Raw genomic sequence first — 14,017 nt, forward strand, 5'->3', positions numbered from 1 at the left:
TTCCCTTTCAAATGCACTTCATTGTAATATCAGCATTAGCGAGAAATAGAGGGACAGCACATGTGCTTCTTTTAGTGAAGTGAATTATTTGAAAAGTTATGAAAAGGATGCTAGTTCCTTAAGTAGTAACAATTAAAAGGCAGTGCTAATACGAATTTCTACCTTTAATTTTACTACTTGAGAAAATGGCATTGAGAAGATTGCCTTTGTTTAGTGCTTTTGTGATTGTATGGAGTGGAAAATCGTACGCTTAAGTAGTAGACACAAAGGCGAAACGCATTAAAAGTCGCATTGTGTGATCTACTTAAATGGCAGATTTTTCGACACCGCATAAAATTATAGTTCTACCGACAAAAAAGAATGAGATTCTTAACTAAGTGAACATCATGACTCATGCGAACTCATATCAATACCGAGTATTTATAGTTTCGTACCAGTATCGATAACGATAACTGCACTTTATATATATGTAAGCTTTTGTCAAATTGCATTAAATTGAATTGAAACAGGAATTTCATAAATGTGTTGGAAGTGGCATTTCGTTTTATTTATTTTTACAGCGACACTTAATATTTGTTTCTCTGATGATTCGTAGTTTGCAGTATTATTCAAATGCCTTGATGCGACTAACAGCGATTTAAATGCACTAATGCAAAACATCGATGCTTTCTCGATAGGCAGCTACAGAAAGTTCAATGTGCTTCGTGAACATCTATCGTTCATCTCTAGTTTTCCATTAAATTGTTGCAGCAGTAAAATTGTGCTTTCATTCTGTTTAAAAATAATTGATTTGTTTTGCAAATTGTGGAAAAATGGTAAGAATTTAACGAATATTCAATTTCACATTAAATAAATAAATAAATCTGCAGTTTCGTAACCAATATGATAGTGATGTTACCATATGGAGCCCCCAGGGTCGTCTACATCAAGTTGAATACGCGATGGAAGCTGTGAAACTTGGAACTGCCACCGTTGGGCTAAAGAGTGCGGATTATGCCGTTCTTGTTGCCCTTTGCAAGCCACCATCCGAACTTTCTACTTCGCAAAGAAAGATTTTCTCAATAGACGACCATCTGGGCATATCGATAGCCGGCATTACTGCGGACGCTCGGGTACTCAGCAGGTACCTGCGCTCGGAGTGCCTGAGTTATAAGCACGCTTACGCAGCGTCGTATCCTGTGTCCCGGTTGATGACCAACCTGGGTAATAAAATGCAAGCAACTACCCAGAGATATGACAGACGTCCCTACGGGGTCGGTATGCTGGTAGCTGGCTACGATGATAAGGGGCCGCATATCTACCAAGTAATGCCCTCGGCTAACTCTTTTAGCTGCAAAGCAATGTCGATTGGATCACGCTCGCAAAGCGCGCGTACATATCTAGAACGCCATCTAGCATCCTTTAAGCAATGCAGCAAGGATGAAATTTTGTGTCACGGAATTCAGGCAATACGCGGCTCGTTGCCCAGCGAAGAAGCTGCCAAAAAAGAGGAGTCACTAGCTCAATTGGTATGGTTTCTTACAAGTATTGTATATCATTATGCTCTTGCAAAGACTCCGGTCTTAGACTTAAGCTGCTTTAAGCTGCTTGGTAGACCTAATGGCTGAGGGTGAGCGGAGTATAGCCATGTCCATCCGTCCTTGTATTTTATCTTTAGGAACCAGTTGGATCGAAAATCGATAGATTTGGTGATTAAATGATTAGCTTTTGAGGCATCATATAATATTTAAATCAAAAATACGATAAGGCAGCTATTAGCCAACAGGTTTAAACAAAGTCTTTGTATGTTCAATTCTCTTATAAACATAATGTAAGCAAAGTGGCTAATGGTTAGTTCTTTTCAAATTCGTTTCGAAAGATACCTAATCAGTTGCAAAATAAATTATAACAAGATTCTTTATTTCAATCCGGCTACGTTTGTAAGGATATATGAGCTTCAATATTCCGAAGCTATAAACTGTAAATGTGATATTTTTTAGAATATTTGTGTGGCAATTGTGGGCAAAAACCAGCCCTTCAAGATTCTAACCGAAGAAGAAAACACCAAGTATCTGAATATGGCTGACGAGCTAGCAGGTTCCGTGATACATTTGAAGTCTGATGACGATGATGACCAACCTCCACAAGGAGGCGACGAACCAGCTGAGCCTGGTCCCAGTGATCCACTCGTCGACGTTCCAATGGATCTTCCCTAACTTACACAAAAGGTTTGAAGTTAAATATGATGTTACTTTAAACCTAATATGCAAAGATTTCATTCTACAGCAAATCAACAAAATCACAAATTTACGTCAGACTCGAAGGAAGTGTCTACATATCCCGTATATCCACACACACCCAAACCAATATCCAGCCACACAGACACACTCAAGTTTAATAAAACAAAATCCTGCGGCGATAATTTACAACACGATTGTGCGCGGCAAATTGCTTTGATTTAAGCGTGCCAACGTGCCAGGACGAGTCGCTCACACACACAACCATACTCAGGCAGCCACATATGAGGAAAAGCGTCGGAAAGGAAATAAAAACAAGCAGTCAACATGGTGTAAGGAAAAACCTGCCACAAGATGCTGCACACAAACATTGCCACACATTTGCTACATCTTTTCACACTTGACTGGCAAGCCAAGGCGAAGGCAAACCAATTCAACATCCGTTTGCCGCTAATTCACACACACACCCCACGCTCACACACAAACACAAACACACACTAAAGCGCCGGCAGTACAGCCAGGCTGCAAGGATATATGAAATACGCGCAAATGACGTGTTAGGAAAATTGTGTGAAAATTGTTATATATATTATATCCGTACGTACTTGTGTACGAGCGCTTGATATGATTTCTTATGCTCCATTCACTGCCAAAGGTGTTAAGCGCTACGCTTATGCTTGGTGTAAAGCACCGACCGCCAAGCAGAGTCGCTTTTGAAGTGGGTGAAGTATTGAAGGAAATGTTAGATCATTGGCAACAATTATTTTGCTTTTAAAAATACCCCCTCATACTACTATAACATACAAGTATGTAACTTGTATTTAAACAATTTAAATAAAATGTATTTAGACCCCCTGACACACATACATCTAAAATTATTTGAGTAAGTTAATACGCTTTACCATTAGTTAGTATCCTCTTTTAAATGAGCGCTTCTAGGTAGCTAGTTAATGTATACGGACGGACAATAAATTGGGCTCCCAATAAGACATAAGTTAAACAGATAAACTCGTCATTCCATTTGCTTCGTCTACGATGGGTCTTCGATCTCGTCCGATAATAGAACGGAAAGTCTGCATCTTACAGTTAATTCATATGCAATGATGTCTGTTACTTGCATTTTAATTTTCAAATGCTGATGAAGAAATTTCAGTATAAGATTACATCTTAGATCATACAATTAGTAATCATAATAGTTACAACTTATGAATTGAATTGGATTAATACGCTTTTAATGTAAACATTAATAGCAGCTGTTCCCTTAAATCTTGTTCTCACACTTTTTAATGTACACAATGTAGCTTAGCATAAGTGGTTAGTGCTTAGTCGAATCCCTATTTTAGTAATTGTGTTTTAGAAAATAAATATTGAACTATGCAGTAAAAGGAAAGCACGGCATGACTGTTTGTTAAAAAGCCATATTTTATTTTGCTTCTCTTTCAGCCTTTGAGCATTTCATTTTTCTTCTGCACAATGCACGTTTAGTTATAATTTGAAAAATTTCTTTGCAAAAAAGAAATGTGTGGTTTTGTTTTCTTCTTTCACTTTGGCAAGCACAATATTTAATAACTAGAGTTCTTGCTAGAACTGCAATAAAGAAGTTTTTAGCTTTAGGGCATGCTTTGAGTAAACGTAGCCAAAAATTAAATAAACTAAAAAAAATATGCTTACTTATAAACGAGAAAAGGGGAAATTTTTAATAGTGTGCAGTTTTAGTTGCTTTTTACAGCAAAGAGACGTCTAAGTCATTTTTTTTTATTATTTTCTATTTTTTGGTTTAATTTGTCAGTAAATATTTATATATACAAATACAGTTTGTACACATATACTATATATACTTAAATATTTATTTATTTATTTATTTTATTTTATTGCAATAATAGTTTGATATTTAGGATCTTTCTCAATATCTTGTTATTGTTTTCCACAATATAGCTTTAAAATAGTTTATGAACAAAGAGCTTCTATGTATACACTTTAGCCCGATTATTAATCAGTCAAAAAGCTTTAAAAGAATTGATCGACACTCCTCTTACTGAAAGGATTAGTAGCTGTGTAGTTTTTGAAATATCTTCACAACTTCCGATTATTTCCATCAATTGCTCTGATTTAACAAAATTTCGCATTAACCATACAAACTATGCTTATTGGTTCCCTCTGACATACCAGTAAAAATAATGTGCATAGAAACTTTTACAAGCAAAAAGCTCGGAGTTTTTCCCCTCTCTGGCCACTAAAGTATGCTCGCAATTGTTAGCGCATGTTTAACTCATTTGTGAAACGGTATAATTACAACTTAAGCAGAAGAAGAGCAGTAGAACACGTCGCAGTCATTGTTATGCGCACGTGACAGATTTGTCTAAGTAAAATTTGATGGGACCCGCACTCGACGTACTCGACGCACCCAAGGCGCCCAAAGCACCCGACGCACTTGATGAGGACGCGGAGGACGGTGATGAGTACAAGGATGCTGCGCAGGAGTAAACAAACAAGTGCGACAAGTACTTAAATGGAAATTTATTTAATTGCGGTCTCTTGGCAGGGTGTTTGCCTTCTGGGTGCAGTGGAATGGTTAGGTTGGTGGGCAGCAGTGGCGGACTTAAAGCTTTAAGAACTGAACTAATTTAGAGCAGCGTCTTTGTCATCTATAGATTTTGCATTTGTTTGCACTTCGCTTGCCAAATGTCTGCAAACTTGCACGTGACTTTGGCATAAGTTGCAATTTTTTTCGCCCAACCTGAGCTGACAACAACAGCCACAACCAACAACAACAAAAATAACAGCAAGCTAAATAGGAAAAGAGTAAGAACGAAAAGTTGAAATCAAAACTAAAAATTCTGAAAGTCACATAGTCGTAGAAACTTTCGCGCATACACGAGTACGAGTATTGTGTATCCAAGAGATATGCCGTGGCTTACTAAAGTCTGGTTGAGTCAGTCGACTGTTTGCTTAAATGATTTCACAGTTTTTCCATGTGTTCTATTTTATTTTGTGCTTGGTGGGCAACTTTTCCGTATAAAAACTAATATGGTGGAGCTTGTGCAGCAAGTTTATTGGAATTCAGCTGCAAAAACTTTTAACAGGTAGTATCTTGTAATTTTATGGAGTTTGTGTTCTCTGTCGTCTAGCAGCAGGACTTTCAAGGCACTAAACCAAAACGAAACTTGTGCATGGAAATCGCAGCTTAATGTCGTAAAATCAACGCGTCCTTCGCATCGAAAGCGACGTTAAACGTTGCCACTGGATTTTGTCTTGTGGTTAGTTCGCATCTCTGAACGAGAAAACCAGCAAAAAAAAAAAAATATATATATATATAGGTATATAGTATATGCTATATCCAACATTCACATTAAACTGCTGCAAGTTTTTGTGTCAGTTGCGTATACTTCGCCGCATTCAGTTTACGTGCCGCAAATTTGGTATGCAGGACGCGTCGTCCTTGCCTTGCCTTGCCACCCGGTCGCACAGGCCGTTTGGCTTTGGTTTTCGTGCGTTAACATCGATATTTTCCTTGTGCGCTTCGATGACTCTAATTAATGTTTAAATTGTGACTTTTATTATTCAATAGCATTTGGAACATAAAAACTACAAAAGGCCACAACAGAGGCAAGCCAGCTTACGAAGCAATGTTTTGAGCTTTTTCCACAATTCCCATGTTTAAAAGAAGTGAAAAGCCCTTTAATTCAAAAAAAAAAAAAAAAAAACAATTGCGAAACTGTATATGTTAGTTCAAGTAATCAAGAATTTAAATAGTTGATTAAAAATTGATTAAAAAGAACAGTTAAGTGAAATGAATAAATGGGAAACAACAACATAAAGCTGCTGTTTTCTTTGTGTTTTTGCGAAATCAATTGGCAATTACATCTTTACCAGTTTTATTTCAAGGCAGCATCTTGGATCATAAATTATTCACAAAAAATTTGATCTGATAAGATGGGGAAAACAATCCGATGATCTCGCATTTTATATAAAAAGTCTGAACCCATTGAGGCTTTACTGATTCAGTAAACATTTTCGTAATTTTTCAAAATATCTAAATTTAGAGTCCAATTATCACAATTCTAAAGTTAACAGGCAATGCAAATAATTGTTTTCAGTATATTCACATTGAAATAAATGAATAAATGCTTTACGAAATTCCTCAAATACATACCAACACCAATCTAATTAGTTGACTTTGAACATACACCTTAATAGAACTCTAAATAATAATGCATTGCCATTTCTGCAGGAGCTTGTTAGTTGAGCTACATGTGGTCTTGTTCTCCTTTTTTCGGTTGAGAGTGGCACTGTCGAAAGGAAACGGTATCAAGTGCCTCAATCAAGCGCCAAACTTGCAATATAAAATCCAAACATTTTCAATTCAATGCATTTGTGTGGTTGTTGGCAGTCAAGCGAAATGTTGGCAATGCCATGAATATTCCTGAAATTCCTGTCCATACCTACTTTTGCATATGTACGAGTACACACATAGGTAAATGGATAGGTGAATAGTTGTGTAGGTGGGTAGGTTTTCCAGACATCCAGACATCCAGCTTACGCCAGTGCCTGGGCTGTGAAGTATCCCTTTAGAAACTGTTACAACAACAATATCCAGAAGAACACTGCTCTGGCAAATTGTAGCGTTTCAATCAAATGTTCCTTGGCTTAGCGTTGCCATTATTAGTGAATGTAGTTGTTGTTATTAGTGTTATTGTTGCATCTCGCTAGCACGTAAATTGCAATTTTTGTGCTAGACGAAGTCATCGGTCCACTCCCACTCCCACTTCCACCTCCACCCCTCGCAGCAGCTTCAACTTCAGATCAAAGCCGTCTTTGGCATCGCGGTCATTGCAATAAATTGGATTGCGTTTGCGTTTTGCTGGCTGCGGACTTCGTCTGGCAAATCATTTCACTATTATTCCATTTTACTATTGAAATCACAACGTATTTAATTTAATTGTGTTTGTGCACTTGGCTGGCAAGTCAATAAGCCCAATGTTATTGACATGAAAGTTGTTATCGTCCAGCTTCCCCGTCATTTATATAGCTCAAGAATGCACGATAATTGGTAAGTAAATACAAATACATTGTAAATTCAAAAGGAAAGTAACATAATGTTCTTAAAAAGTAAATAGAATTAATAATATCCTTTGATTACTTATTAATGTTGAAAGAATCGAAACAGTTCCTTAATGAGCACCATATTGAAATAAATGGTATGGCACTGACTGCTTTTTCTTTTAGTAAAGGAATATTCCTGCTTCTGGGAAACTACAGAAAGAAAATATTAAATAAAACAAAGCCAATAATAATTTCAATTTTAAATTAACAATTTTAAATCACAATTATATGTGCGTTCGCTTAATTAACTTAACTTATCTATTATTCAATTTCCTTACATAATACAGACAAGCCTTTAAGGAAAGGACATTTTAAATACATTTTAATATTTTCATATTGTACTCACAACATTAGGAATGAAACCTTATATACATTACTACATACTTGAAAGTTCCCCTCAAGCTAATAGCACTTGGTTGAACCCATGTGAACACTACAGCAAAGAAAGGAAGCATTAATATTAACCTCATTACCAGAAACACAAAAACAAAAGCAACTGCCTAACATGGGTGGCAACAATCAAGCCTCCCCCATAGTGGGGTGGTCTTATATCCCCCAGTCCCACAAGACATTCAACATCCCCCTGCCCCTCCTCGACTAGAACACCAAACTTTTTGGCGTGCGTCCTTGTCTGGTTGACTGCTGCTGCTTCTGCTTCTGCTGTTGCTCGATGCTCGACGTCTGCCACAACTTGAGTTAATTTAATAAATCTTGAACAACTGAATAAGCTTTAAATTAATGACCCTGTAAAGTTCATATAAATTATTACGTTATCTTGAGCGAGCGCACGCATTCAAAGCAGAGCACGAACAAAAAACAAAAAAAAGAAAGTGAAACATTCAAAGGCAACTGCCAACCAAATGTTCCACGTGTGTGGGTATGTGTGTGTATATGTGTGTGTATTTGTTAGCCAACATATGGCACACAACCCGGCCAAATGATTTCTCATTTCCAATGCCGTTGGAGCGGTGGAAAAAGCAACATATTTTTATGCTTGCCGAAATCAAATTTGTATCAATTACAATTGCATTAACATATAATTTGTGCGCGTTTCGGATTTCGACCTGAGCCTTCGAGTAAATGTAGCAGCTGTTGTGGCATAAAATGAATATTTAAATGTGTGTGCATGAGAGGCAGCTGCACATTCAAGGTTGAAATGAACTTTAAGGCATTTATAGGTGGGCAACTCGTACATGCCGTAATTGAGTTAAAATCCTTCCAGCCCATTAAAATGGAAAAGTAAGTGCAGATGTGGAAAAGGAGGTGAAATTCAATGCCATGAACAGCCGTTTAGTTAATGACTATAAATGCGTGCATGAAAAAAAAACGGATTTATTTATATACATAGCCCAGATAAATATATATTCTTAAGAAAACAAAATATTTGATTAGCTACAAAGATAACTATCCTAACATAAATTTGGTTAAACAGAAAATGCTAAAAATTTAAAATGAAATATGGAAATTGTAGAACAAGTACTCTAACAACGTATCGATTGAAATATCGAAATGCTTCAATTCTAAGAACTTTAGCACTTTATTACCAGTACTAAAAAGTTTTAGGGTAAGTTTTTAACACCCAGAACGAAGAATGAAAGTCCACTTATTAGAGAAATACATATTCGAGTCCAAACCGCGATGTCCGTCTACGTACGTCCATCGCTAATTCTCCCGCAATTTTAGAAACCTCTTTTTGACAGATACATATTATATGTTGAGACTGACCACATCAGATTGCTACAAAAGTTGAACTTTGATTTTCTTTTTAATATAAAATTTTGCGTCTGAAGGGGTCTACTACACTTGGATTTCTCAAGAATGCCCTTCATTAAAAATAATCAAGTGATTTCAAGACTGATAGTTCAACAAATACTACTGTTCCTCAACAATAATAGAATTGACGGCTCTTTCACTGACGATTATTCGTTTTAAGTTTTTAGCTATTTTAAATATTCATATTTTCGACTTATCGATAGCTACATGCACCTAATTAAAACCCATGTAGATACTTACATATACATATGTAACATCAATATATATGTTTGGCACGCATGGTGTAAACAAGTGTGGATAGCGCTGCGCCAACGAGCCATCCGACCAATAACAAATTAACAAATCAAATCTTTGGGGGCTTTTGGCAAAACTTCGCACCAGCTGTGTGGCGCAAAGTCAACAAAAGCCACGACAAGCTTCAGTATCGTTGGAGCGTGTGTGTGTGTGTGTGTAGGTGTGTATATGTGTGTTACACAACTGCAAAATCCAAGTAGATTACCCAGCAAACAAAAGGCTACACAGTTGCCATCTTGGCCCTGCTTCTCGCCTTGTCGTTCTTTGGTCTACAGCCAAAGCCAAGTGGATGATGACGTCTCGACCCAATTTCCATATGCGGCAGCCGGTGGTTTTTGCCTTAACTAGCCAAACTTGTGAGAAGTTTGCGTGCCAAGTTGGCGTTGCAGCAAGTTAAACAAACGAATACTAACTGGGACCGCATACGAGCATATGCATACACTCAGAAAACCCAGGACTTTGGACTCTGTATTACGCAAAAATTCTCTAGACCTTCACTCTACCCGATAAATAGTTATATTGTGCTATTACATATTATCTATTACATAATATATTTGGCAGCACGGAAGCTTCGTTCTAATACCGATGTTTTTCCTATTATTCAGAAATAAATGAGGATATATAGAAATAAAGTCATGTACTTCATTGAGTTGGTGTCTTTGTTCTTCGTGATGACCAGGGTCTGTAAAAAGGGACAGCTTTTTAAAGGATTCTGCGAAATTTGTTGTGAGGCAGTCAACAAACAAATAAAATAAATGTTTAAGTTTGCTTTTAAGGCTTTTTTAGGTCGATGTTTAGAAAATACCAATTGCTTACTAATTTCTCTAAAGGAAATTAAGTTATTTGCGCAGTTTTGAAAAGATTGGGAACTATACGAAATCGTATTCTTATAATTTGAACGCTATTTAAAATGATGAATTCATTTATGCAGTGTTCTCGTCTAGAACACATTTAAGTTATCTTTTCAGACAACTTCATTTGTGTATCCAAGGAAATCCGTACCTACACTTTAATTGTTATGAAAATATTCGGTTGCGTGTCCCGTTATTTCTTTGAGTGTCACCTTAAGCTCGACATTGTTGTGATTGTGTGAGTCCTGTGCTGTGGCTTTTGCAAACAGACAAAAGTTGGCGACCACAACGAGAGAGTGGCACGCCAGCAGCTAATATTATTGAATAAAATTGGTTTTGGGCCGTTAGGTTGTTGTAAAATTATTAAGCAGCAGCAGCAGCAGCACCATCTACAGAATTCGTTTTCGTTTTGCCAACAATTTGAATTGCAGGATTGGACCAGTTGGTTGGGATTTTTGGTTGGTGGCAACAGAGAGAATGTGTAGCTGCGGCATATTCCTAATTCAATTAAATTTTGGGTCAATAAAGAGAACACTTTGCGCCAACGGAAATGGCAAATTGTAATACTTTGGCAATTATGTGGAGAGCATGTCGAGATGGTTGCACAACTTAATTGCAATTGCAATTATTTAAGTTGAAGTTGAGCCTTTCAGGAAGTGGGTGGTCATACTGCTCCAGGCATAGCAAAACTTTACAGCTCATGGTTTGATAATAATAATTTCCACGAATAGAAAATAATTAAATCAAACTGAAATGTTTTGTTTTGTTGGTGGACTCGCGCCAATCTCTTCAGATTAAAAGGCATAGATAAGCTTACTAGAGTGAACAAAGTTGTATTACTACTTGATGCGCGTCTGCTTGATTCGAAATAGAACTGAACAATAGAAAAGTGACAAAGAAGATCAGATCACTACTTCTCCTAAACATATGTTGTATATAGATAACAACCTAATTTCCAATACGTTAAGATGTGACATGGAGAGAATAACTTTTGGTCAATGTTCTAAAACGAAATACAGATATGATATAAATTTCCTTCATAAAGCCATTAAATTTGGATGAGTATAGATTTAATAAACTAAATTATAATCTTTATCCAAGTACTATGAACATCAGAAGCGCATAACACACTTTAAGAGGAGCAGCCATCGTTGTAGCACAGCGATTTAAGCTGCTCCATTGCTATTTCAATTGAGTGTGCAAGGACTTGAGCTAACGGCAAGGACTCACTTACATACACACGACCAGCCACCCACGTAGCTGGCTACAAAGCAATGCAAAGCAAATACTCCAGCTATAAATCTACAAATCAAATGCAATCAATTCAAATTTCACACTTCAATATTCATTAGAAATTTATTTTGCATTTTACAACTCAAACCGATTGTACTGGCACGATTCGTGGGTCTTCCATTCCCCGCCAATCCGAGACGGGCTCAAATAATAATAAAAAATGGCAAATTTCGCGCAAAATTAGCTGCCAATTGTTCTCGATACCGCCAATATGGGGCTGATGCTTGTGGCAACTCCTGATAAATTGCAACGGAAATTGTGGAAACCCGAGCGCAAAATTTCTGCATTTACTTAACTGTTTATAAATGGTAGGGGGCCCGGAAAATAAATCGTTGTTGCTGTTTCAACTTAAAGTTGGCAGCTTTAATTGCCGAAGCTAATTTATTTGTAATATATTACAATTAAAGGCTAAGATGCCGCCGGATAGAAAGCGTAAGGTGCACATGGCGTATGCGCAACTAAAAACGAAATATGAATGTGTGTCATGCATATACCCGTATATACATATAATACTTCGTACACATATACTATGTATATATGCATATAACTTAATTATGCAAAAATTGTTGCAAGCAGCCCTAGCAGGAGCACATATACGACTACACACATACATACAGGCAAACATTTTTAAATGTACTTGTGTACTGGCTCTCTATGTGGCAGACAATGCGGCGCTTCAAGTCTTCTACTAAGCCCAAAGTTCATAATAGGATTTAGTGAGTGTAGCCTGATGTTGGCATTGTTATTGTTGTTGCTGTAGCTGCTGCTGATTATGATGCATGGGGCAACAGCACGGCAACTGTTGTTGCAGCTCTTCTCCCATACAGCGCTCCTTTACCATGGGTCAAGTCATCCATTTCTTCGAATTGTAACAATGAAACAATATATAAAGAAAACAGCTTGGCCTCGAATTCACCCAATAATACTTATTATATCTTCTCTACAGGAGCGCACCTAAAACAATCGCATTTTGTGACTACTATATATTGCATTCCGACCCGCTCTTAACTATTATTTATTCAGAGTACAACTGTAGCTAAGAAGATCTATAAAAGTATATAAAAAACTTGTTTATTTATCCCTCTTATAATTGCAATTTCTTCAAATATGATATTCTTTAGTTAAATCCAGTCATTCGGTTCACTGTACGGCAGCTAATTTCCTTAAAATTGTTGCATTATCTATGGGGATTTTTTCCACTGTGGTTTTTTGCCACTATTACATACTCTACCCGGCTTTCTGCTCACCCTGCCCGCAACTTTTTGCTGTCACTACTTTGCTGCTGCTGTGTAGCTGGACCTGCTGTTTTGGCATTTCAGTTTTGTGTCCTTTTTCTACTTTCGCTGACATATAAATTATTCACATAAGGCGAGAAAAAGAAGAATGCAGGCCGTGCTAAAACGAACTTGCGGACTTTTCCGCCATTTTCCATATGCTGTCCGACGTTCTGTGGCCTGCGTGCCGTGTGTCTGCATCTTATTATTTTTGTATGAAAATAATAGCAGCCTAAATGTTTACATGTGATAATGGAAATTTATGTGCAGCAAGCACGACTAACTAACAGTTGCGAAGGTAGCAAGGCAGCGGGAAACTAAGCCGCCACTTGACTTGGCTGTACATTTTAAAGCAGGTGGCCACCGAAATCTCAACCTCAACGTCACTCAACTTGGCCGCATCGTTTCCTACACTCAAACACGTTCATTGCCACCGTCGTGCGTAATGTATTGATGAACATTAAAAGCCAATCAGCGTAATGTGTTGTGAAGTTGGCGGTGGAAACGCCGTCGTCATCGTCATCGACATCGCCATCTTCTCTCACTTACGTACTTCATTTTCAACAGCTCATAAAATTGCAATTGACTTTGAGCTGTGCATGGTAACTGTATGTGCATGTGTGTGTGCGTGTGTGTGAATGTGTTTGTCTGTATGTGGTCCTGCAAAATGGCGCAGTCACATATGAGCTTAATTAAGTGTATAAATTGATATTTGGTGCGATTTTATGACTGCAATGCAGGCGAGCACTTGATTATGTTAAATGCGCTATATACTCCTATAAGTACATATATGTATATATGTACGTATAATTTTAATTGACACAGCGTTACATTTTATAGCACACAAGTGGAGTACAAGTATTTCGAAAAGGATGCTTACAAGCATGAATGAATGGATAAATCAGCTAAGCGGAAAATAAATTGAGTACATAAGTAAGCAGTGTGCAAATCTGAATAAGTGTGCTTGACATAAGTAGTTTGTTTAGTTCTACGAAGCTGTTGTTTATACATACATATATTTTATGAAATAAAAATGTAACGAATAGTCGTTGCAAATATAAGAATAACTGATTTAAAGGTTTTAATCTACTAGAAATCATACTGTACAAAAATTATTTTTATATTTGTTACTTTCAAAATGTAACTAAAATAAGTTATCGACGCGGTAACAAAATGTACAATGCGTTGCAGTTCCAGGCGGGTAGGGAAACAG

At 37.1% G+C, this 14,017-nt stretch overlaps 2 protein-coding genes across 4 annotated transcripts in view; one reads left to right on the forward strand and one right to left on the reverse strand.

Moving 5' to 3' along the window:
• The window catches only part of LOC115626525 (Down syndrome cell adhesion molecule-like protein 1 homolog), a 149,938-nt gene that overhangs the window by 118,840 nt on the left and 17,081 nt on the right, over nucleotides 1-14,017 (reverse strand). The gene's annotated exons all lie outside the window — the stretch shown is intronic.
• Nucleotides 763-2,839, forward strand: LOC115626527 (proteasome subunit alpha type-1-like). Its single transcript, XM_030521909.1, has 4 exons — nucleotides 763-815; nucleotides 870-1,508; nucleotides 1,980-2,207; nucleotides 2,266-2,839. The coding sequence occupies exons 1-3, from the start codon at nucleotides 813-815 to the stop codon at nucleotides 2,193-2,195; spliced, it is 858 nt and encodes a 285-aa protein (XP_030377769.1). The 5' UTR covers nucleotides 763-812; the 3' UTR covers nucleotides 2,196-2,207; nucleotides 2,266-2,839.

The sequence above is a fragment of the Scaptodrosophila lebanonensis genome, unplaced genomic scaffold (assembly GCF_003285725.1).
Source record: "Scaptodrosophila lebanonensis strain 11010-0011.00,11010-0021.00 unplaced genomic scaffold, SlebRS2 tig00000085-arrow-pilon, whole genome shotgun sequence".
Classification (NCBI taxonomy): Eukaryota; Metazoa; Arthropoda; class Insecta; order Diptera; family Drosophilidae; genus Scaptodrosophila; species Scaptodrosophila lebanonensis.